Source organism: Kogia breviceps, chromosome 1 (genome assembly GCF_026419965.1).
Source record: "Kogia breviceps isolate mKogBre1 chromosome 1, mKogBre1 haplotype 1, whole genome shotgun sequence".
Lineage (NCBI taxonomy): Eukaryota > Metazoa > Chordata > Mammalia > Artiodactyla > Physeteridae > Kogia > Kogia breviceps.
In genome coordinates this window covers 63,435,072-63,462,148 of record NC_081310.1, presented here as the reverse complement: position 1 = coordinate 63,462,148, position 27,077 = coordinate 63,435,072, and the positions used below count along the sequence as shown (strand labels likewise).

The 27,077-nt window shown below is 37.3% G+C and overlaps 1 protein-coding gene across 2 annotated transcripts in view; it reads left to right on the top strand.

Moving 5' to 3' along the window:
- Nucleotides 1-15,002, top strand: part of LOC131755914 (membrane cofactor protein-like) — a 53,025-nt gene extending 38,023 nt beyond the window's left edge. For both annotated transcript variants that reach the window (XM_067028164.1, XM_059062572.2), the window contains one exon: nt 13,460-15,002. In XM_067028164.1, coding sequence (XP_066884265.1) covers nt 13,460-13,532 — 73 coding nt within the window. In that variant the 3' untranslated portion in view covers nt 13,533-15,002. The remainder of the gene's footprint in view (nt 1-13,459) is intronic.
- The last annotated feature ends 12,075 nt before the right edge of the window (nt 15,003-27,077 follow it).

Below are 27,077 nucleotides of genomic sequence, written 5' to 3'. Positions count from 1 at the left end.
TTTATGAAAGATTTAGAATAAATCATGGTCAATAAACCTGATTAACATAGACACAAAGAATCCTCAACAAAACACTAACAAACTGCATTCAGCCATACATTAAATGGATCATACATCATGATCAAGTGGAATTTATCCCAGTAATGCAAGGATGTTTCAACCTCTGCAAAATAATCAATGTGATATACAACATTAACAAAATGTAGGATAAACGTTATATGATCATCTCAATATATGTGGCAAAAGCATTTGACAAAATTCAGTATCCATTTATAATAAAAACTCTGGGTAATGTGGGTATTGAAGGAACATACCTCAATATAATAAATGCCATATATATGTCAGCTGAAAGCTTTTCCTGTAAGATCAGTAACAATACAAGGTGCCCACTCCTGCCACTTTCATTAAACGTAGAATTGGAATACCTAACCATAGAAATCAGAGAAGAAAAATAAATAAAATCAGCCAAATTCAAAAGGAAAATGTAAAACTGTCACTATTTGCTGGTAACATAATATTATATGTAGAAAACCTTAAAGATTTTACCAGAGATCTTATAGAGCTAATAAACAAATTCAGTAATGTTACAGGATACAAAATCAATATACAAATATCTGTTGTATCTCTTACACTAACAACAAACTATCAGAAAGAGAAATTAAGAAAACAGTCTCATTTACAGTAACATCAAAAAGAAAAGTACCTGTATTTAACCAAGGAGTTGGAAGACCTGTGCACTGAAAATTATCTCATTATTAAAGAAATTGAAGAAGATGAATAAATGGAAAGATATTTCATGTTCATGGATTGGAAGAATTAACATTGTTAACATATTCCCAAAGCAATCTACAGATTCAGTGCAATCCCCATCAAAATTCCAATGGCATTTTTCACAGAAGTAGAACAGACAATACTAAAAATGTCATATGAAGTCACAAAAGCAATCTTAAGAAAGAACAAAGCTGGCGACACCATGCTCCATGGTTTCAAACTATATTATAATGCTCTAGAAATCTTTTTTGGTTTTTAGCTCATTTTATTCAATTTAATCACCTCTGAATTGTGTAGAAGCATTTCACATCTTTAGTCACATTTCTAAGAAACAAAGTGATGGAAGAGATGTTTTAAAACCTACAGGTGCTGGAGGGCAAGGGCTAAATATAGGCTTGACAAGTAGACAAACCCTCCCGGGTTTACTCAGAAGTTCAGAGAGGAAAGTGTTCTCTGCACACACCTATGCAGTGCTGACATAAAAACATAGATCAATGGAACAGAATAGAGAGCCCAGAAATAAACCCACATATATAAAGTCAATTAATTTACAGCAAAGGAGGCAAGAATATACAATGGGGAAAGGAGTCTCTTCAATAAATTGTGTTGGGAAAACTGAACAGCTACATTCAAAAGAATGAAACTGGATTGCTATCTTACACCATACACAAAAATTAACTCCAAGTAGATTCAAGACTTGAACATAAGACCTGAAATCATAAAACTCCTAGAATAAAACATAAGCAGAAACTCTTTGATATACATCTTCACAATGATATTTTTTGGATTTCACACCAAACGCCAAAGCAACAAAATAAAAAATAAGTGAACTACATCAAACTAAAAATGCTTCTATACAGCAAAGGAAACCATGAGCAAAATGAAAGGGCAACCTACTGAACTGTAGAAAGTAATTGCAAATAATATATTTGATAAGTGGTTAATGTCCAAAATATGTGAAGAACTGATACAAGTCAGTAGTAAAATATCAAACAATTTTACTAAAAATGGGTATAAGATCTAGATGAACATTTCCCAAAGAAGGCATATAGATCACCAACAGGTGCATGAAAAGATACTCAACATTACTAATCATCAGGGAAATACAAATCAAAATCCCAATGTTATATCATCTCATACTATTGAGGTTCCTCAAAATATCAAAAATAGAACTACCATACAATTCAGCAATTCCACTTCTGGGTATTTAAAGGAAATAAAAACACTAACTTGAAAAGATATCTGCACCCCTATATTAATTGCAACATTATTCATTAGCCTAGATATGGAAACAATCTAAGTGTCCATTGATGGAAGAATGTATAAAGAAAATGTGATAGATAGATAGATAGATAGATAGATAGATAGGTAATAGAATTATTCAGCCATAAAAAAGAATGAAATCTTGCCATTTGCAACAACATGGATGGACATGGACCTTGGGGGCATTTTGCCTAGTGAAATAAGTCAGAGAAAGACAAATACCGTATGATCTCACTTATATGTGGAATCTTAAAAAACAAACGACAGGGCTTCCCTGGTGGCGCAGTGGTTGAGAATCCGCCTGCCGATGCAGGGGTCACGGGTTCGTGCCCTGGTCCGGGAAGATCCCACATGCCGCGGAGCAACTAAGCCCGTGAGCCATGGCCGCTGAGCCTGCGCGTCCGGAGCCTGTGCTCCGCAACGGGAGAGGCCACAGCAGTGAGAGGCCCGCATACAGCAAAAAAAAAAAAAAAAAACGACAAGTTCATACATGCAGAAAACAGATTGGTGAGGTCAGAGGAAGGGGCTGGAGGTTTGGCATATCACGTGAAAGGAGTCAAAAGTTATAAACTTCCAGTTATAAAATAAGTTATGGGGATGTAATGTACAGCATGGTGACTATAGTTAATAATACTGTATTGCATATTTGAAAGTTGCTAAGAGAATATAAAACGTTCTTATCACAAGAAAAAAATTTGTACATATGTATGGTGCCGGATATTTACAAGACTTACTGTGGTGATCATCTTGCAGTATTTACATATATCAAGTCATTCTGAGTACACCTAAAGCTAAGACAATGCTATATCTCAATTTTAAGAAAAAGCCCATATTTTACAACATAGCATCTAAATTATCTTTGTAAAGAAAACCAAAAATTGCCATATTAAATTTTTTTAATATATTGGAAACATATCTTTAACCAATGAAACAATTAATCCTATATGCAGTAGCACAATTTGAGAAAAAAATTGTTTTCAAAAAGTAGTGTGGGAGGGGTAATTAATAATTGCCTTTGAGGTAAAATATGAAGTATGGTTGACCCTTCACAACACAGTGATTAGAGGCTCAGTCGAAAATCTACATATAATTTTATAATTTTACATTTGCTCCCCCACCTTCACCACCAATCCATGGTTCTGCCTTTGCAGATTCAACCAACCATGGATGCAGCAGTACTGTAGTACTTATATATCTACTGAAAAAAGTCCGTGTGTAAGTGGACCACACAGTTCAAGCTCATGTTGTGCAAAGATCAACTGTATATGGAAATATTTTTGGTTATATGTTATCCTTTTCATGACAGGAACACGAGCAGTTAGAAATTCAGTGTTATAGAATGGCTTAATTTTATGTTCTTTGTGTGGATTGTTTCACTTCCAGACTTTGAAGTCGTCTCTGACCCTTTAAGTTCTGTATTATTTTAATAGCTGAAGTTATTTACTCTAATGCATGGGAGGTATGCCTTTCTTTTTTTAAAGTTTAGAACAGCACTTCTCTAATATGTACATTAATCACATGGCATCTTGTTAAAATGCAGATTCTGATTCATTAGGTCTGGTGCAGAGCCTGATATCTTGCATCTCTAATGATCTCCCAAGTAATGATGCTGCTGGGCCTGGACTGTGCTCTACCAAAGAGTAGACTATTACTGATGTGCCCATATTCTTGAAATTTGAAGAAACACCATCAATCTTATTGACAAATTTTTATCCTCTTTAAGATAATTGGATTTTTTAAAGATTCCTCATCCATATGTATGCTTTTTAAAAAATGATGTGGGGTAATACTAAGCTTTAAAAAAAGTAAAGATTTTTTAATTATATTCTTTACACTGTTTAATGTTCATAATCTTTCCCCATATCCAAAATCAGCTATTGTTGCCTTAGAAACTCCTGTATAAGACTGTAAAATGTAAGCAGTTACTTCTCTATTTCTAGGGGTAACTGTGGAAGCAGGATACTGAGCAAAGATAATTCCAAATTCTGTTAAAAATGGATAGAAAATGGATTTGATGTAATTTTGTATTTAGGATGATTTGGGAACACAGTTACCCTACTGCAGCCTCCATCCCAAAGTACAGAAGTACTGTAGTCACATTTTAAAATCACTAAACATCATTTAAAATACTTGATTAAAAATGGCCAACAAGGTTAATGTAGTCTGCTACAGTTTTCTGTTTCTTAGCTCTCAACTAAGAATAGAATAGGATCCCATTTGGTCTGATGGGCTCCATCTACATCTTCCTTCCTTTTCCCTTCCAATCTCTCTTTTTCTTTCCTCCTTCCTTCCTTCCTTCCTTCCTTCCTTTCTTTCTTTCTTTCTTTCTTTCTTTCTTTCTTTCTTTCTTTCTTTCTTTCTTTCTTTCTTTCTTTCTTTCTTTCTTCTTTCCTTCCTTCCTTCCTTCCTTCCTTCCTTCTTTCTTTCTTTTTTTTTTCTTTCTTCTGCATTGGGTCTTCGTTGCTGTGCATGGGCTTTCTCTAGTTGTGGCAAGCCAAATCTCCTTTCTTAACGAATTATTCTACTATACTTTCCAGACTTGGAATCTACAGCCTTTGCCCTCTCCTTTGCTACTGCTCAAACCTGTTTTGCATGTTTGGACTGTGTGGTTTCAAAAAAACATGTTTCCACTTATTTGTAGTAATTTTCTTTTCATAAATGCATGATTTTCTTTACTCCATTTAAATTATTGCTGGATAAGTGAGAGTTTGGTAAGTTGGCTAGAATAATTTCCATAATTTATATACTTATTACCCATGACAAAATATAGATTTTTATTTTCTTCCATAAAGGATATTTACTATTTGGTATAACTTAAGCCTATTTTTAATGTTATATTAATAATGACTGATCCAGAAACTTTGTAATTTTTAAGCTGTCTGTTTAAATGAATGTTACAGAAGGTTTTGGGATTTACTGTAGATAGTTGCCAGGTGCTGAAGAGTATAATGATGGGGGGAAAAATGAAACATCACATTTAATTTGAACTTTTTTCTACCTGGCTTTCAAATTCTTGAGCATTCAAAGAATTCTTCAAAAACATTTTACATAGTAACTAATAAATCAGAAATATTATTTGATTCATTGAGATAGCACATTTATAAAATTCAGATTCATCCCAGAAAAATAGGAGGTCACCTAATAAGTTTTACAGAGATCTTCCCTCAGGTGAAAACAGCTGTGCTATGGAAAGAAACCGTCCTCAATGCAAAAGTTAAGATACATCCAAAAATGTATGACTTGTTATGAAATCAATTTCTGAGACAATATTACATGGAATCAATACATGCTCTGCGTATTGCCTCAAATTCTAGGGTGCTAGAGTCCAGGACCACTTTTTCTCGTACAATCTCATTCTGTGAAAAAAAATTTATGTTATTCACTTGAGGCTAAGTCCTTTCAGGGTTAAACAGATTGCACACAAATATAGAATCTGCATATCTGCTGGATGATCTATAAGACCTCAAAGGTAGTTTCTTGCGCCAAATTCTTCTTTCAAGTTCCTAATGAGAATCAGGAGAGCCATAATTTATGAACCTAATTGTCAGCTTACTTCTCTTCTCCTCTATCATTGGTTTTATTCCATTTTTATGCCACTCTTGCTTCCTTTTGGTTTGACATCACTATTTTATTCAGCCCTTTTCCCTCCCTCTGTTCAGCAAATACCTAACTGGTGAGAGCCATAGACAACTAATTTTATTTCTTTCTTAGAAGAGATGAGAGAAAGGTTTGCTTTTTTTTTTTTTTTTTGTGGTACGTGGGCCTCTCACTGTTGTGGCCTCTCCCATTGCGGAGCACAGGCTCCGAACGTGCATGCTCAGTGGCCATGGCTCACGGGCCTAGCCGCTCCGCGGCATGGGATCTTTCCGGACCGGGGCACGAACCTGTGTCCCCTGCATCGGCAGGCGGACTCTCAACCACTGTGCCACCAGGGAAGCCCAAGGTTTGCTTTTATCATTAAAAGGTATCTGCTTTCTGTTGCATTTCTTTTCAGAGATGTCCTTTCTTCTGAAAAATATTCAATGAATATTTAGATATAAATAACCTGAACTAAGATAAGTGGGCAGTAGACATCCAAGAGGACACTAGGATTCTTGTTCTCTGTGTTAGATTACTGAGGTTTTCTCATACCTTCCCTGTTTTAATGTAAAATAATGTGCATTGACAGGCTCTTGCTTTGACATAGGTGCCAACAATGTAATGTCCCTCTTATCCTTTTATCAGACTATCTAGCTTTTCCACCTTATAACAGCTATGACTCCAAAGCTGGGAGAATTTTTTAACCCAATGGGAAATAATCACAGAATCTGTTCATTTTAAGTGCAGAGAGGAAAATTATTCTTTGACAGAAGACAAAATACATTTTACTTCATTTTTTAAAGAAATTCAATTTCAACTTGCAAATATTAATTCTGTAAAGGCACTTATCTCTTACCTTGACCAGGATATTTTTGGCATATAAAAGAGAAACCAACAAAAAATATACTCAAATTTTGAAAAATTATGAAATGTATTGTCTTAAGCCATTTAACCCGCTCAACCTTCTGTCTTTGAATGAAATGAATTGGAAGCTCCTCTTTTTGACTGAAGTATTCTTTTTTTTTCTTGACTCATTTTTTCTTACACAGCAGGTTCTTATTATTTGTCTATTTTATACATATTACTCTCCAAAGGTCAATCCCAATCTCCCAATTCATCCCACCAGCACCACTGCCCCCCACACTTTCACCCCTTGATGTCCATACTTTTGTTATCTACATCTGTGTCTCTATTTCTATCTTGCAAACCGGTTCATCTGTACCATTTTTCTAGATGCACATATATGCGTTAATATACGATATTTGTTTTCCTCTTTCTGACTTCACTTTGTAAGACCTTCTGTAGGTCCATCCATGTTTCTACAAATGACTCAATTTCATTCTTTTTTATGGCTGGGTAATATTCCATTGTATATATGTACCACAACTTCTTTATCTATTCATCTGTCGATGGGCATTTAGGTTATTTCCATGGCCTGGCTATTGTAAATAGCATTGCAGTGACCATTGGGGTGCATGTGTCTTTCTGAATTATGGTTTTATCTGGGTATATGCCCAGTAGTGGGATTTCTCAGTTATATGGTAATTCTATTTTTAGGTTTTTTAAGGAACCTCATACTGTTCTCCATACCCTCTCCAGCAGTTATTGTTTGTGGATTTTCTGATGATGCCCATTCTAACTGGTGTGAGGTGATACCTCATTGTAGTTTTGATTTGCATTTCTGTAATAATTAATATGTTGAGCAGCTTTTCATGTGCTTCTTGGCCATCTGTGTGTCTTCTTTGGAGAAATGTCTACTTAGGTCTTCTGCCCATTTTTGGATTGAGTTGTTTGCTTTTTTAATATTGAGCTGCATGAGCTGTTTATATATTTTGGAGATTAATCTTTTGTCTGATGATTCATTTGCAAATATTTTCTCCCATTCTGAGAGTTGTCTTTTTGTCTTGTTTATGGTTTCCTTTGCTGTGCATAGCTTTTAAGTTTCATTAGGTCCCATTTGTTTATTTTTGCTTTTATTTCTGTTACTCTATGAGGTGGGTCAAAAAAGATGTAGCTGTGATTTATGTCAAAGAGTGTTCTTCCTATCTTTTCCTCTAAGACTTTTATAGTGTCTGGTCTTACATTTAGATCTCTAATCCATTTTGAGTTTATTTTTGTGTATAGTGTTAGGGAGTGTCCTAATTTCATACTTTCACATGTACCTGTCCAGTTTTCCCAGCATCACTTATTGAAGAGACTCTCTTTTCTCCATTGTATATCCTTGCCTCCTTTGTCATAAATTAGTTGACCATAGCTGCGTGCGTTTATCTCTGGGCTTTCTATCTTGTTCCATTGACGTATATTTCTGGTTTTTTACCACTACCATATTGTCTTGATTACTGTAGCTTTGTAGTATAGTCTGAAGTCAGGGAGTCTGATTCCTCCAGCTCCACTTTTTTCCCTCAAGACTGCTTTGGCTATTCGGGGTCTTTTGTGTCTCCATACAAATTTTAATATTTTTGTTCTAGTTCTGTAAAAAATGCTATTGGTAATTTGATAGGGTTTGCATTGAATCTGTGGATTGCTTTGGGTAGTATAGTCATTTTCACAATATTGATTCTTCCAATCCAAGAACATGGTATATCTCTTCATCTGTTTGTATCATCTTTAATTTCTTTCATCAATATCTTATAGTTTTCTGCATACAAGTCTTTTGTCTCCCTAGATAAGTTTATTCCTAAGTATTTTATTCTTTTTGTTGCAATGGTAAATGAGACTGTTTCCTTAATTTCTCTTTCAGATTTTTCATCATTAGTATATAGGAATGCAAGAGATTTCTGTGCATTAATTTTGTATCCTGCAACTTTACCAAATTCATTGATTAACTCTAGTAGTTTTCTGGTGGCATCTTTAGGATGCTCTATGTAAAGTATCATGTCATCTGCAAACGGTGCCCTGTTTTCCTTCTTCTTTTCCAATTTGTATTCCTTTTATTTCTTTTTCTTCTCTGATTGCCTTGGTAGGACTTCCAAAACTATGTTGAATAATAGTGCTGAGAGTGGACATCCTTGTCTTGTTCCTGATCTTAGAGGAAGTGCTTTCAGTTTTTCAAAATTAAGAATGATGTTTGCTGTGGGTTTGTTGTATATGGCCTTGCTTATGTTGAGGTAGGTTCCCTCTATGCCCACTTTCTGGAGAGATTTTATCATAAATGGGTGTTGAATTTTGTCAAAAGCTTTTTCTGCATCTATTGAGATGATCATATGGTTTTTATTCTTCAATTTGTTAATATGGTGTATCACATTGATTGATTTGTGTATATTGAAGAATCCTTGGGCTTCCCTGGTGGCACAGTGGTTGAGAGTCTGCCTGACAATGCAGGGGACACGGGTTCGTGCCCCGATCCGGGAAGATCGCACATGCCGTGGAGCGGCTGGGCGCGTGAGCAATGGCCGCTGAGCCTGCGTGTCCGGAGCCTGTGCTCTGCAATGGGAGAGGCCACAACAGTGAGAGGCCCGCATACCACAAAATAAAAAAATTAAAAAAAAAAAAAGAATCCTTGCATCCCTGGGATAAATCCCACTTGATCATGGTGTATGATCCTTTAATGTGTTGTTGGATTCTGTTTGCTAGTATTTTGTTGAGGATTTTGGCATCTATATTCATCAGTGATATTGGTCTGTAATTTTCTTTTCTTGTAGTATCTTTGTCTGGTTTTGATATCATGTGATGGTGGCCTCATAGAATTAATTTGGGAGTGTTCCTTCCTCTGCAGTGTTGTGGAAGAGTTTGAGAAGGATGGTGTTAGCTCTTCTCTAAATGTTTGATAGAATTCCCCTGTGAAGCCATCTGTTCCTGGACTTTTTTTTGTTGGAAGATTTTTAATCACATTTTCAATTTCATTACTTGTGATTGGTCTGTTCATATTTTCTATTTCTTCCTGGTTCAGTCTTGGAAGGTTATACCTTTCTATGAATTTGTCCATTTCTTCCAGGTTGTCCATTTTATTGTCATAGAGTTGCTTGTAGTAGTCTCTTAGGATGCTTTGTATTTCTGGGGTGTCTGTTGTAATTTCTCTTTTTTCATTTCTAATTTTATTGATTTGGTCCTCTCCCTCTTTTTCTTGATGTGTCTGGCGAATGGTTTATCAATTTTGTTTATCTTCTCAAAGAACCAGCTTTTAGTTTTATTGATCTTTGATACTGTTTTCTTTGTTTCTATTTCATTTATTTCTGCTCTGATTTTTATGATTTCTTTTCTTCTGCTAACTTTGGGTTTTGTTTGTTCTTTCTCTAGTTCCTTTAGGTGTAAGGTTACATTGTTTATTTGAGATTTTTCTTGTTTCTTGAAGTAGGCTTGTATAGCTGTGAACTTCCCTCTTTGAACTGCTTTTGCTGCAGCCCATAGGTTTTGGATCATCGTATTTTCATTGTCATTTGTCTCTAGGTATTTTTTTATTTCCTCTTTGATTTCTTCAGTGATCTCTTGCATATTTAGTAACATATTGTTTAGCCTCCATGTGTTGGTATTTTTTACCTTTTTTTCCCTGTAATTCATTTCTAATCTCATAGTGTTGTGGTCAGAAAATATGCTTGATATGATTTCAATTTTCTTAAATTTACTGAGGCCTGATATGTGACCCAAGATGTGATCTATCCTGGAGAACATTCCCTGTGCACTTTAGAAGAAAGTGTAATTTGCTGTTTAGGATGGAATGTCCTAAATATATCAATTAAATCTATCTGGCCTATTGTGTCATTTAAAGCTTCTATTTCCTTATTAATTTTCCATTTGTATGAACTGTCCTTTGATGTAAGTGAGCTGTTAAAGTCCCCCACTATTATTGTGTTACTGTCGATTTCCTCTTTTATAGCTGTTAGCTGTTGGCTTATTTTTGAGGTGCTCTATGTTGGGTGCATATATATTTATAATTGTTTTATCTTCTCCTTGGATTGATCCCTTGATCGTTATATAGTGTCCTTCCTTGTCTCTTGTAACATTCTTTGTTTTAAAGTCTATTTTATCTGATATGGGTATTGCTACTCCAGCTTACTTTTGATTTCCATTTGCATGGAATATCTTTTTCCATCCCCTCACTTTCAGTCTGTATGTGTCCCTAGGGCTGAAGTGGGTCTCTTGTAGGCAGCATATATATGGGTCTTGTTTTTGTATCCATTCAGCAAGCCTGTGTCTTTTCATTGGAGCATTTAATCCATTCACATTTAAGGTAATTATCAATATGTATATTCATATTACCATTTTCTTAATTGTTTGGGGTTTGTTTTTGTAGGTCCTTTTCTTGTCTTGTGTTTCCCACTTTGAGAAGTTTCTATAGCATTTGTTGTAGAGCTGGTTTGGTGGTGCTGAATTCTCTTAGCTTTTGCTTGTCTGTAAAGCTTTCAGTTTCTCCATCAAATCTGAATGAGATCCTTGCTGGGGAGAGTAATCTTAGTTGTAGGTTCCTCCCTTTCATCACTTTAAGTATATCATGCCACTCCCTTCTGGCTTGTAGAGTTTCTGCTGAGAAATCAGCTGTTAAGTTTATGGGAGTTCCCTTGTATGTTGTCACTTTTCCCTTGCTGCTTTCAATAATCTTGCTTTGTCTTTAATTTTTGCCAGTTTGATTACTATGGGTCTTGGTGTGTTTATCCTTAGGTTGATCCTGTATGGGACTCTGTGCTTCCTAGACTTGGGTGGCTACTTCCTTTCCCATGTTTGGGAAGTTTTCAACTCTAATCTCTTCAAATATTCCCTCAGGTCCTTTCTCTCTCTCTTCTCCTTCTGGGACCCCTATTATGCGAATGTTGTTATGTTTAATGTTGTCCCAGAGGTCTCTTAGGCTGTCTTCATTTCTTTTCATTCTTTTTTCTTTATTCTGTTCCACAGCAGTGAATTCCACCATTCTGTGTTCCAGGTCACTTATCCGTTCTTCCAACTCAGTTATTCTGCTATTGATTCCTTCTTGTGTAGTTTTCATTTCAGTTATTGTATTGTTCATCTCTGTTTGTTTGTTCTTTAATTCTTCTAGGTCTCTGTTGAACATTTCTTGCATCTTCTTGATTTTTGCCTCCCTTCTTTTTCCGAGGTCCTGGATCATCTTCACTATCATTATTCTGAATTCTTTTTCTGGAAGGTTTCCTATCTCCACTTCATTTAATTGTTTCTCTGGTATTTTATCTTGTTCCTTCATCTTGTATATAGTCCTCTGCCTTTTCATTTTGTCTATCTTTCTGTGAATGTGGTTTTTGTTCCACAGGCTGCAGGATTGTAGTTCTTGCTTCTGCCCTCTGCCCTCTGGTGGTTGAGGCTATCTAAGAGGCTTGTGCAGTCTTTATGATGGGAGGGACTGTTGGTGGGTAGAGCTGGGTGTTGCTCTGGTGGGCAGAGCTCAGTAAAACTTTAATCTGCTTTTCTGCTGATGGGTGAGGCTGAGTTTCCTCCCTGTTGGTTGTTTGACCTAGCACTGGAGGCTACAGGGTCTTTGGTGGGGCTAATGGTGGACTTCAGGAGGGCTCATGCCAAGAAGAATTTCCCAGAACTTCTGCTGCCAGTGTTCTTGTCCTGCGGTGATCCACAGCCAGCCCCCCTCTGCAGGAGACCCTCCAACACTAGCATGTAGATCTGTTTCAATCTCCTATAGGTTCACTGCTCCTTCCCCCTGGGTCCTGATGCACACACTACTTTGTGTGTGCCCTTCTAGTGTGGAGTCTCTGTTTCCCCCAGTCCTGTCAAAGTCCTGCAATCAAATCCCACTAGCGTTCAAAGTTTGATTCTCTGGGAATCAATAGTATTGCTTCAAAATAGAAAAATATAGTGGTCTTAGAAGATTCAGTGGTAGGCCTAAATATTGAATCACTCTCCACAATATTCTTGAGGAAACTGCACAAGTATTGTGCTGTGACAGTGCTGGTTCATCGTGATGCCTCCCCCACCAAGAGAAATATGAAAGTCTCCAGAATTAACACGGTCAGCTCTTACATGGGGTAGACACCCTGAAGTGTTTGCTGGGGCAGGCATACTGTAAATAACCGACTGGTCCCCATTTGGTTGTAGTCTGTCTATTGTAGTCAGTTTCCTAAGCAGGAACTGGAACTGCGTTTTCCAGCTCCAGAGTCAGTAGCCCTGAGTAGCTGCCGAGGACGTCAAAAGTGGCTCAGCCTACTTAAGGTGAGCTTCAGTGCACACTACACACCAGATTCAAAGACTTGGTGCAAAGGAATGTACAATCCATGGATACTGGGTTAAGTAAAAAATATTTAAAACTAATTTTCCTGCTTCTTTTCCTTTTTTTTAACGTAGCTTCTACAAAATTCAAAATTACCTGTGTGACAAAAAAAATTACCTGTGTGACTCGCATTATATTTCTATGGACAATGCTGGACTTGAGTAATAGATTTTAGAAAGCTCTCTGTTACAAAAAAAATGTGTGATGTGAGTTTCAGTTACTTAGGAGACTCTCTAACCAGAACACATGATTTTCTTGACAGTGAGGGGTAAATGAGGCATTATTGAACTTGAACACCACTGGAATTGTTACCTTTTTAAAGGTTTCATCTGAGAGCCAGAATTAAAATTGTATTTTAAGGAAGACATGTACTTCTCTCTAGTCTTTCTCACTGGCCCTAAACTAAAGTAAGGGAATATTTACTAAGTATATGAGACTACTCTGTTTCTTGTTTTGGAGGGAATCAGAAGTATAATACAGGAATAGAAAAAGGGTTCCTGGAGTGAGACTAATTGAACATTTGAAATTACTTTAAAAGAATCATTTATTTCCCAGTTCAGTGGCTCTTACTGCTATAAATACATTTTTTTCATTGTCCATTTTGTAAATGTGCTTCTGGAGTTTAATTTCTGTACTTAATTATGTTCACCTCTGATGATATCTTTTTGTCTTTCCTTGTAGGAAAAAGGAAGTTGGTGCTGGACCTACCACTCACCAGGAAAAACCAACCAGTCCATCAGTGCAGAAGCACTAATTATTTTCCACAAACCCATGTGTCAGTTTATCTTTTGATTCTATTAATATATTAAGATCTACAGTAAATTCATACAGAAACTATGGAAAACAGTATGCAGGTTCCTCAAAAATTAAAAATAGTGCCACCATATTATTCAGCAATTCCCAATAGGTGTATATCCAAAGGAAACGAAATCACCCTATGAAGAGATAACTGCATCTCCCTGTGTACTGCAGCATCATTTACAATAACCATGACATGGAAGGATCCTAAGTGTTCAGTGATGGATGAACAGATAAAGAAAATGTGAGATATATATAGGTATATATATATGCACACACATACACGCAAATACATATACATACACATATACACAACATACAGTGGAATACAATTCAGCCATGAAAAAGAAGGAAATCCTGCCATTTGCAACAACACTTATGGAACTTGAGGGCATTATGCTAAGTGAATAAGCCATACAGAAAGAGACAAATACTGAATGACCTCACTTATATATAGAATCCAAAAATCCACACTCACAGAAAAGTAAATCAGATTTCTGTTTGCCAGAGGCAGGGGGTGGGAATGATGGGAGAATTGGGTGAAGGGTGTCAAAAGGTACAAAATTCCAGATATAAGATAAATGAATACTGGGATATAATGTACAGCATAGTGACAATAATTAGTAATGCTTCATTGTATACAGCTGACACTGTATCTGATGGTTCTGCATCAGCATCCATGGATACAGAGGGCCGCCTGTGCTATGCCATATAATATAAAGGACTTGATGGACTTCCCTGGTGGTGCAGTGGTTGAGAGTCCGCCTGCCAATACAGGGGATGCAGGTTTGTGCCCCGGTCCGGGAGGATCCCACATGCCGCGGAGCGGCTGGGCCCGTGAGCCATGGCCACTGGGCCTGCACGTCTGGAGCTTGAGCATTCAGATTTTTATTTGCAGGGGAAAGGGGTGGGAATCTGGAACCAGTCCTCCTCAGATATCAAGGAAGCCTGCATTGGCAATTTGCTAAGAGAGTAGGTCTTCAAATTTCTAATCATGAAGAAGAAGAGGAACACTTTTGGTAACTATGAGGTGATGGATGTTAAGAAATTTATTGTGGTAATCATTCCACAATGTATACATTATCAAATCATGCTGTACACCTTAAACTTATACGGTGTTAGACAGGCATACCTCAGTTTTCTTGTTCTTCACTTTGTTGCACTTTGCAGATACTGCATTTTTTACAGATTGAAGATTTGTGGCAACCCTGCATCAGCAAGTTTATTGGCGCCATTTTTCCAACATCATTTGTCCATTTCAGGTCTCTGTCACATTTTGGTAATTTTTACAATAATTCAAACTTTTAAAATTATTATTCTATGTGTACACTATTTCAGCCCTTAGTAAGAAGAAAAACACTGTGCGTTTGGGATTTGAACAAGTTTGACTTCCTTAACAAGAATATTACCAGAAAATGTTCTCAGAGTAATAGCATAAAATTCTATTTTAAAAATTATTTGTAACTTCCTGGTGATTTAGAGACACTATAAAGTTTGTCTGGCATTTGTTCTTTACCCCTTTTAATAACAATAAACCAGTCTAAGAAATCAAGAAGAATTCAGCATCAGTTGCATGCTTCTGTACACAGTTAGAGGGCTCTAACTCCCATAGCAGGAATGCCAGCTCAGGACAAAGTGAACACTGTGGCCTTGTAGTTTTCTTTAAAAGAATTCCATTCTTTAAGAGAGTTAGAGTCCACCCTAAATTCTGGCTATAGGTGGTTTTCTCTCCCCACCTGAATAAAGAGATGTCTTACTTTAAACATGTCATCTGAATGTAGGCAGCTTGTAGGGAATAAATTCATCAGATAACCTCAAGTTACAACAGAATCTGAGTCTTTGTGGGCTCCTCCCCTCATCTGTAAAGGACAGAGTAAAAGTGAAGCGCCGTATTTCAGAAAAGCAAACTTAACTTTGTGGATTTGCTGTAAGTCATGCAAAGGGACAGGAAGAGGAAACAGCAAAGGTAGCTCTTGATGCTCAGGTGGGACAGACCCCAGCCCTCTTCTCTGTCCTCACACCAGGCAGCACCTCCTTCAAATGAGCCAGCAGCCAAAGAGGACGGACTGCCTCTCTAACTCCAATTAAATTTTTACAGGTTTCTTTCACCCTTTTATAATTAGTAGCACAAATTGGGCCAAAGAAATGTTGCCTTGAGAAGGATGTGAATGAGGAATTAGAGTAAATATTGTTTTACTCCCTAAGGACATGTTTATAAGGCCCTGTAAATGGTCCTTCCTTTTGTAATCCCTGTTGAGGAATTTTAGGTAGATAACTTTGAGCAGAAATAAATAGGAATTCTGAATTAAATATAGAGTTTAAGTTTCACTGTATCCATTTTCACATCCTTTTCAAGAATGTAGCACTTGTTTAGAAGCAAAGGATAACTATACTATTTATCTTTTAACCCTGATTGAGGAATTTTTCAAACAAAAGTTTTATGCTTACCAAAACAAATTGACTTTTATAGTTGTTTCTGCTTCAAATTAAGTGTTTCCAATTTAATATATGTATATGTGAGATTTATATATGTGTGTAAATATAAACTGTGTTCTGTTCGTCAAATAATTTGTCAATCACCTAAAATATATGAGAAAACTGTTTCTCTAGGAAAGTTTGTTTAAATGAGAGGGAAAAAGTATATTTGAATTTGAAGGTTTCTTAAAACTGCAAGAATGTATCCCCAGTGGAATAAGAGGCCTCGTGTCTGATTTGTTCATTTTTTGAGAATTGGATCTTCAAATCTATTTTTAAAAAATATGTCCTTTTGGAGAAGTTACATTTGTGATGATGTATTTGTTTCCAGTGTGTTTTATCTCAAATCAAAGTATGCTTCAAATTGGGACTCACCTTCTGTAAGCATTCCCCTCCCACAATCACCACTCCTGCCTCTCCTGTCTCAGAGCCTGAAGTATGTCCAGGCTTCTCCCTTCCCAGCCTGTCATGTGCCTCCCCTGCTCAAATGTGTTCAGTCCCAACACATTACCTACAGCATGAAGTTCACATTTCTTTCATGGTACTTGAAGGCTTTATACCATTAAATCCCAACTTTTCTTCCTAAGCCTTCTTTTTCTGCTACATTTCAGATAACCTGCTGTCAGTCAAGCTAAACCAACTGACCCCTGCTCTCTGCTGCATTCCTAGTTCACTGTTAACGTGAAGCACCTCCAGTCCTGTCTGATTCTGGGCATCTTTCAAGGCCCAGCTCACAGAGCCCATTCCATGCAGCACTTCCTGACTTCTGCCCAACTCTGATAGCCCTTGTAATTACCTGGCCTTGAAGGAACCACATTTAAGTATCTATGTACATGTGTTTGGTAGAAGACATATCTTCCACATCACTTTAATGCATGGGTATGGCTGAGTAATTAAAAACCCAAGTGCCAACCATGAAAGCATAGCATATTTTTGTGTGTAACTAATAATAGAGTTTGTTTTTAATTTATGCAAAAAAATTATTGCTCTCTTTGAACTAAATCACATTGCTAAACCATGAGATCAGACCTCAGTGTTTCTGAACCATAGCTGTGCACTGGAATATCTTGGGGAGTTTTACTGATGCCTGGGTCCCACCACCCAGAGATTTGTCATGTCCTTGACCTGGGGTGTGGCCTGGGCATCATTATTCTTTAAAGCTTCCCAAATGATTCTAATATGTAGTTAAGTGTGAGAACATCTACATTAGTGGTTCTCAAACCCCAGAATCCACTTCTACATATGAACTTATAAAGATATAAGGTAAATAAATGCTTAGACTTATGGAATAAAATCGTGGTTTTATAATTCAGCTTATTAAAGAAATCAGAAAATATCTAAAACTTGAATTAAGGTCTTGTTGCCTGCCTAACCAAAGGAAGCTATCTGTGGTTTTTAAAACAAAACAAAACAAAACAAAAACAGAAGTAATCTTTCTAATATCCACAGTGGATGAAAATTAGTTTGACTATAATTAAAGAATGTATTTTATCAAATTTTGTCTTTAACTTGAGACTATAGTATATTTTTTTAATTGGCATTAAATACACGAGGAGAGCTTTTAAGGTGAATAACAGAAGTCCTCTACAAGAATTCTGGAGACGGCTGGGGTAGGCAGTAATTTAAATTTAAATTGTTAAAAGAATATTCTAGTTTTAAGGGAAATAGTCAACTCTGGTATTCTAAAACTTAGTAATTCTTGACAATATTGTAACCTAGAGTGAATAATTTTGCATACTAAAAATCTATATATTTGTACTCAAGAACAGGATTTAACATAGCCTATTGACTTCCAGAAACAATGCAAAATTGAATAAGTGTACACAGATTTTTTTTTTTTTTTTCTAAGCTGCATTGCTTTCATCATTTCTGGACTCATCCAGAAAAGGTTACCCTAGAATGAAATGGTCAGCCTTTATAATCATAGCACTCCTGCCCTCCTGTGGACTGTTAGGGAATTTGACGAGTCCTTTCCCTAGTTGTTCAAACTTTTGTCATTATTCAGATTTCAGTCATTGCTGATTCCCAGAAGCCATTTTTTTAATTTTATTTTAATTACCTAGCTATGTTCTACTTGCCTTCTAGGAAATTAACTTTTAAAAGGGCTAACCTCAGTGTGGTCAATAAACTATTTTTCCTTCCCTCTGGCTTGTAAACCTGCAGAAAGTGACCAAATTGCCTTAAGTATGGATCACATTGAGAAAGTTACCCATACTGATTCATGACTTGCTAGCCCCCAAAAACCTGTTTGGGGTAGTAAAACTCATATTAGCTGAGCAGCCACTTAGGTTTAAAACATGCACCACCCTTGCACAGCTTTTTAAAAATTGAAATATTGCATGTCACAGTGGCAAGCCTCATGTGGCACTATCAGAAAAAAAACAGGCCATCTGGCATCCATCCTGGTGCTTAGGGCTTGTGGCTTCATTGAGAATTCTGCAGACTATTAACATTTAGATGAGCACTATTCTTGGTGTTCAGGAAAATGATCTGTCTCTGATCATCCACTGCCACCTAAAAAGGGTCCAAAGGAAAATACTTCTTTCATCTGTATTTGATGAGAACTCAATTACTGGAGAATCCTTGGGTAGTATTCCATAGAACCATGCTTCTCAAATTTTTGTGTGCAGGTGAATCACATGATGATCTCGTTAAAGTGCAGATTCTGAATCAATATGGGGCCCAAGGTTCTGCATTTGTACTGATGTTTGTGGAGGATGTATAACGGCCTCCAGCGATATGTGAGTCCTAATATCTGCAAACTGTGAATGTTGTCTTATAAGTAAAAGATGTTTGTAGATGAGATCTTGGCTGGGGAGTTTACCCCACCACCACCACCAGGTGGGGCCCTGAATGTAAGCATATTTAATCCTCACAAGAAGAAGGCAGAGGAAGACTTGACTACAGCAGAAGGCAATATGACCACTGATGCAACATGCTATGGTGTTGGTTTTGAGGATGTAGGAAGGGGCCACAGGCCAAAGAGGGCAGCTCTGGAAGCTGGAAAAAGCAAAGAAACTGTTTCTTTGCCAGTACATCTGGAGGGAGTGTGGCCCTGCCTGTAATTTCATTTCAGAATCTGACCTCCAAAGCTAAAAGAATACAGGTGTGTTGTTTTAGACAGTTATTGTGTGAAGGTTTCTGTCCCACCAAAATTCCTATTAAAATTCTACCCCAGAGGTGATAGTATTAGCAGGTGGGCCCACTGGGAAGTGATTAGGTCCTGAGGGTGGAGGCTTCATGAACGGGATTAGTGTCCTTATTAAAAGAGACCCAATAAAATTTCCTCACCCCCCTGGATCAGAAGTTACAACTAGATGGCACTGTCTGCAAAACAGAAAGCTAGCTCTCCCTGACACCAAATCTGCCAGTGCCTTGATCTCTGTCTTCCCAGCCTCCGGACTGTGAGAAATAAATCTGTTGCTTACAAACTGCCCTATTGTAGTATTTGTTATAACAGCCCAAAGCCACTAAGACAAACACCAAGTTTGCTGTAATTTGTGAAAGAAGCCACAGAAAAATTAATACAGAGGGGCTCTCAACCCTGACTGCACAGTAGAATCGGCTGGGAAACACTCTAACAGAATAAACATACATCCAGACCCCATTCCTACAACAGTATAACGAGAACCAAATCAAATGATTTATCCATCTCTGTGAGTCTCTTTTTTCAATCCTTTCTGATATATAGTCAGGATTGGAATTGCTGGGTAATATGGTAATTCTATGTTTAATTTTTGAGGAATCACCAATCTGTTTTTCACAGTGGCTTTTACATTCTCACTAGCAATGTTCAAGGGTTCCATTTTCTCTACATTCTCACCAACATTTTCTTTTTCATTAAAAAATTATTATTATAGTCATCCTACATGGTGCGAATTGGGCCTGATTTGCATTTCCCTAACAACTAATGATGTTTAGTATCTTTTCATGTTTTTTTTAATAGATCTTTATTGGAGTATAATTGCTTCACAGTACTGTGTTAGTTTCTGTTGCACAACAAAGCGAATCAGCCATATGCATACACATGTCCCCATATGCCCTCCCTCTTGAGCCTCCCTCCCATCCTCCCTATCCTACCCCTCTAGGTCATTGCAAAACACCGAGCCGATTTCCCTGTGCTATGTGGCTGCTTCCCACCAGCCAACTATTTTTCATTCCGTAGTGTATATATGTTGATGCTCCTCTCACTTCACCCCAGCTTCGCCCTCCCACCCCATATCCTCAAGTCCATTTTCTATGTCTACCTTTTTATTCCTGCCCTGCAACTTCCTTGGATAATGTCTATTAAGACTTTTGCCCATTTTTAAATTGGGCTGTTTTTCTTTTTGCTACTGAGTTGCAGGAGTTCTTTCTATATTCTGTATATTAAACCCTGAGCAGATATTTAATTTGCAAATATTTTCTCCCATTCAGTGGGTTGTCTTCTCACTCTCTTGATAGTGTCATTCATGTTGACTGGGACTATAGTCATCTAAAGGTTTGACAGGGTTGGAGGATCAACTTCCAAGAAGGCTCACTCACATGGCTATTAGCAGGAGACCAGTTCCTCATCTCATGGACCTCTCCTAAGAGCAGCTGGCTACTTCTAGAATGAGCAATCTGAAAGACAGAGGAAGACTTCATAGTGCCTTTTCTGACCTGGTTTCCAAAGTTGCTCACTATCCCTTATGCTTTTATTTTATTCATTAAAATCACATCACTAAGATTAGCCTGTATTAAGAGGAGACGAATTAGCCTCCACCACTTGAAGGGAGATGCATCAGAGAATTTGTGGGCATATTTAAAACCACCACAAAGAAAAGTGCCTTCAAATAAAGAAAATGGCCCAGTTTTGTGACTTCTTTTAAACCTCAATAAATAAATAATAAAAATATTATTTAAACTATTACAGAGTATAGAAATAAAATTGTGCCCATAATAAAATTTGCCAAAGATGGCAAATGAAAAGAAAATACATTTCTGGTTCATTTCCTAATATAAATGCTAAAATCTTAAATCAAATGTTAAATAAATATAAAAAGAATCATGCAAAGTGAACAAGTAAGATTATTCCAGAAATGGTTTAAAACTAGAAATCCGGGCTTCCCTGGTGGCACAGTGGTTGGGAGTCCGCCTGCCGATGCAGGGGACACGGGTTCGTGCCCCGGTCCGGGAAGATCCCACATGCCGCGGAGCGGCTGGGCCCGTGAGCCATGGCCGCTGAGCCTGTGCGTCCGGAGCCTGTGCTCCGCAACGGGAGAGGCCACAACAGTGAGAGGCCCGCGTACCACAAAAAAACAAAAAAAAAAACCCAAAAAAACCCACTAGAAATCCAAAAATGTATTTCATAATAGTATAGAAAAATATATTGTTCCTTTCATATAAATATACTGTATGATACCCCCCAAAAAGTAACATAACAAAAGGAAAAGATAAAAATGACACCATCCTAGCCCTTGATTCTCTCATCCCTGACATTACTTAATGGGCTCTCCAATGTCTCAGCATGCTTCTCCACAGTGTATAAGATGCTTACAAGGAAAGGAATCTCATAACTCCTCTTGAACAACAGTTTAGATTCAGATTCACGGCTACACAAATTTCTAATGCCCAGGGGAGCTAAGTGGGCTCCAATAAAAGAACTTCACAGAGATGGGAAATCAGGTCAGGAAAAATTACAACATAATCACTACTGGGTCTTACAATACATTCAAAAATATTCACTGGTTTTGGGCTTCCCTGGTAGGTCAGTGGTTAAGAATCCGCCTGCCAATGCAGGGGACACGGGTTCGAGCCCTGGTCCGGGAAGATCCCACATACTGCGGAGCAACTAAGACTGTGTGCCATAACTACTGAGCCTGTGCTCTAGAGCCGGTGAGCCACAACTACTGAGCCTGCATCCCACAACTACTGAAGCCCGCGCGCCTAGAGCCTGTGCTCTGCAACAAGAGAAGCCACTGCAATGAGAAGCCCGTGCACCGCCACGAAGAGTAGCCCCTGCTCACTACAACTAGAGAGAGCCCACGCACAGCAACGAAGACCCAATGCAGCCAAAAATTAATTAATTAATTAATTTTAAAAAAATATTCACTTTTTTTATAGCCTTACAGGTGCTGGAACTTGCTTCACATTTTTACTCCAAGGCTCTAGCTTAGTCATAGTGAGCACATTAAGAGCAGCCTTTATGAGGTCAAAAGTCAGAGGATACCCATGACCCTGTGCTCCTAAGGCCACTTTTAAATGTGTGATAGGAGACAGGCAGAAGGAAACACACATGTAGTAGAGGGATTATTCTTTCCTTATTCAAGTGGTTCTCAAAATGTTTGTTTGCAGAAATTTTGAAGATTAAATATTTGTTGGCACACTTAAAACATTTTACAAGATAGCCAATAAAAAACAAGTTAATACTAAGTAAAATTCAATCACTACCTAAATATAAAAGTGACTCACTGTGTCTACAAAAATATTCACTGTCATTGCTATATCCACATTGTTCCCGTCATTTTTATATGTCACTGTTTCAGGAAGTGCAGATATATCTGTTAAGATTATATTAAGCTGTAAAAGACAGGAAAAAAAAAAATAACGGGAGTTTAAACAAGATAGCAGTTGACTTCTCTCTCAGGTTAAGAATCATGGTCGGCCCAGGGCTCAAACGGTGGCTCCATTATCCACAGAAACCTGGGATCCTTCCATCAGAGAATCCATCTCAACTCATGGTCCAGACTCCATTCAGCAGAGGAAGAATGGAGGAAGCGAGCACTTATCCCTGTAAAGACACTTTGCAGACATTCCGCTTACATCTCTCTAGCCAGAATGTGGTCACATGGCAGTAAGGGAAGCTGATAAATGAAGCCTTTAGGAAGGTGGCCAATGGCCCAGTTAAAAATACAGGGTCCTGTTACTAATGAAGAAGAGGAAACTGGATACTGGAGATTCCAGCAGTCTCTGCTACAAAGGGTACTGCCTTGATCACGTCTTAGATAATCAAGAGGCAAAGTTCTTAGCTGTTCCAGTAACTGCCTCACTGTTATATATCATTGCATTATACCCCTTACCTTTTACTTTATCAACTTTAGCCCTCCTGTACATTGGAACACATGAAGAGCTTGGCTGAGTATCTTTTGTGACATTTCTCACAGTAATAGTACTGAGATACTTAATACATGAAAAAAATATAATGAAAGGTTCCAAATTTGGGGGCCTGCTCTAAATGATTTTATGACACAGTGAGTAAGTACCCCTGTCTTTTACATTTAAAGTGTTAAGATGGTTAGCTATTTCCTCTGGCTCTCACTTAGTGAGTCTTCAGGGTAAATACACCACTCTTTACTTCAACAAATATTTTTGAGCACCTCAAGCTTAACAGTCTTTAGGCTAGGTGTTGGAGAGTGCACATAGTTCAGTAAGGCATCTTCCCTGTCATCAAGGAGCTTATAATTCCCTGGATGGAAGTACACACGAATAAAATAACTCTGTGAATTTCCCTAAAGACAAGTACAAAAATGTCCCATGATGAGCAAGGAAAATACTGCATTAAGTTGTGAGGAGACCAGGAATGAAGATAAATTAAAGAGGTAAGAATTTAAGCTTCTCCTTAGAAATAAAGGACTAACTTGCAGATGGAGATGATCTTTCTTCTTTGAGGTCTCCCGTGCATAATTAGTAATTTGTAACATCCTCCTGCTATTATGTGTAGAGTCTAATCATTTTTCATTCTTCGCTTCTAGGTATTGAATGATTGGTTCCCCTTCTGCTACTTGTCTCCTCTCAGGCAATGATGTCACTTGGGATAAGGAGGCACCTATTTGTGAGTCATTATATTTTTTCCCATAATTCCCTCCACATGATCCTGATTTGTTTCCAGAGCTGCAAAGAAAAACTCTAATCCTTCTCGCACGGAGTAGTCTCTAAGATATTTGAAAATTGGAGTCATGTGCTGCACGGTCCTCCTAGTTTTTCTTTACTTTAGGAGGAAATTTATCTGAAACTGTGGGCTTAAACTCAGATAAAATTGCCCTACTTTCCTACTCTGATAGCAAACTCTTTTCAGTATAAAGATCCTTCTCCTTAGTGACTAAACTTAAAAGACATTAGAGAAAATTAAATCTGTCTGTGCCACTTCTTAAAATAACATTACAATCCCAGAAAGTATATGTCTCCCTTCCTCATTATTCTTCTCTGAACAATGAAGAATTTCCACAAGCCTCTGGTCAGTCTGAACTTTTCTTCATCCTTCATATTCTTATTTGGGCTTCTGAGGGCTCCTTCCCTTAGCTGCATTTGTTGTCGACTGGTAGACAGTCCCTCTTGTCCTTTTATTTTTTATTGAAGTATATTAATTTACAATATTACTACTTTCGGGTGTACAACATAGTGATTCTATTTTATACATTATTTTTATAATTTGTAAATTATATACATTATGAAACGATCAACATGATGTCTAGTTTTCATCTGTCACCATACAAATTTATTACAATATTATTGACAATATTCCCTATGCTGTACATTATATCACTGTTACTTCTTTTATTACTGAAAGTTTGTACTTCCTAATCCCCTTCACCTATTTTGCTCATCCCCTCCACCCCCTCCCCTCTGGCAACCCTGAGGTTTCTCTGTATCTATGAGTCTGTTTCTGTTTTGTTTTGTTTTTTAGATTCCACACATAAGAGAAATCATATGGTATGTGTCTTTCTCTGACTAAAATTTCACTTAGCATTATCCCTTTTAGGTTGATCCATGTTGTCACAAATGGCAAGATTTCATGTTTTTATGGCTGAGTAATATTCCATTGTGTACCTATAACACTTCCTCTTTATCCATTCATCTATTGGTGGACACTTAAGTCACTTCCATATCTTGGCTAATGTAAATAATGCTGCAGTGAATGTAGGGTGCATATATCTTTTCTAGTGTTCTTAGTTTTTTCCAGTAAATATCCATAAATACAATTCCTGGATCATATGGTAGTTATATTTTTTTATTTTTTGAGGATCATCCATAGTATTTTCCACAGTAGCTACACCAATTTACATTCCCACCAACAGTGAATGAGGTATCCTTTTTTTCCACATTCTCACCAACCATATTTTTTGTCTTTTTGATAATAGCCATTCTGACAAGTGTGAAGTATATCTTGTGGTGGTTTTGATTTGCATTGCCCTGATGATTAGTGTTGTTGACCATTTTTTCATGTTGGCTGTTTATCTTCTTTGAAAGAATGTTCAAGTTTTCTGCCCATTTTTAAATCAGATTGTTCTTTAGATATTAAGTTGTATGTATTCTTTATATAGTCTGGATATTAAGCCCGTATTGGATATATATGATTTGCAAATATCTTCTTGCATTCAGTAGGTTGCCTTTTCATTTTGTTGCTGGTTTCCTTCACTGCATAAAAGCTTTTTTAGTTTGATGTAGTACCATTTGTTGACTGCTATTTCTGTTGCCTTTGCCTGAAGAGATATCAAAAAAAATATTTCTAAGACTGATGTCAAAGAGCATAGTGGTTGAATTTTATTCTAGGAGATTTATGATTTCAGTTCTTACCCTTAAGTCTTTAATCCATTTTGAGCTTTATTTTTAATATGGTGTAAAGAAGTGGTCTAGTTTCATTCTTTTACATGTGGCTGTCCAGTTTCCCCAGCACCACTTATTGAAAATGCTGTCTTTTCCCCATTGTATATTCTTGTCTCCTCTGTTGTAGATTAATTTACCATATAAGTGTGGTATTGTTTGTGGGCTCTCTATTCTGTTTCATTGATCAATGTGTCTGTTTTTATGCCAGTGCCCTACTGCTTTGATGACTATAGCTTTGTAGTATGGTTTGTAATCAGAGAGTGTGATACCTCCAGCTTTGTCCTTCTCTTTCAGAATGTTTTGGTTTTGGGGGGTCCTTTGTGGTTCCATACCAATTTTAGGATTATTTGTTCTAGTTCTGTGAAGAACACCATGGGAATTGTATTAAACCTGTATATTGCTTTGGGTGATAGGGACATTTTAACAATATTCATTTTTCCAATACATGAGCACATTATATCTTTCCATTTATTCATGTCATCTTCAATTTCTTTCATCAGTGTCTTGTAGCTTTTTGAGTACAGGTCTCTCATCTCCCTTGGTTAAGTTTATTTCTAGGTATTTCATTCTTTTTGATGCAATTGTAAATGGGATTGTTCCCTTAAATTCTTTTTCTGATAGCTCATTAATTAGCATATACTAATGCAATGGATTTCTTTATATTAATTTTGTATCATGCAACTTCACTGAATTCATTTATTAGTTCTAATCGTTTTTTAGTGGATTCCTTACAGTTTATTGTATCTTGTGATCTGCAAATAGTAACAGTTTTACTTCTTCCTTTCCAATATGGATGCCTCTTATTTCTTTTTCTTTCTTTTTTTTTTTTTTTTTTTTTTTTTTTGTGGTACGCAGGCCTCTCACTGTTGTGGCCTCTCCCGTTGCGGAGCACAGGCTCCCGACGCGCAGGCTCAGAGGCCATGGCTCATGGGCCCAGCCGCTCCGCGGCATGTGGGATCTTCCCAGACCCGGGCACAAACCCGTGTCTCCTGCATTGGCAGGTGGATTCTCAACCACTGCGCCACCAGGGAAGCCCTTTTTCTTTTTTAATTGCTGTGGCTACAACCTCCAATTCTACGTTGACTGAAGGTGAGAAGAGGAGATATCCTTGTCTCGTTCCTGATCTTAGAGGAAAAGCTTTCAGGTTTTCATCATTGAGTATGATGTTAAATGTGGGTTTGTCACATAGGCCTTTATTATGTAGCAGTACGTTTCCTCTATACTCACTTTACTGAGAGTTTTTAATCATAAATTGGTGTTGAATTTTCTCAAATGATTTTTGTGCATATTGAGATGATCATATGAGTTTTCTCCTTTTTCTTGTTAATGTGGTATATGATGTTGATTGATTTGCAGATCTAGAACTATCCCTGAATCCCTGAAATAAGGTCCACTTGATCATGGTGTGTGATTCTTTTAAAGTATTGTTGGCTTTGATTTGCTAATATTTAGTTGAGGATTT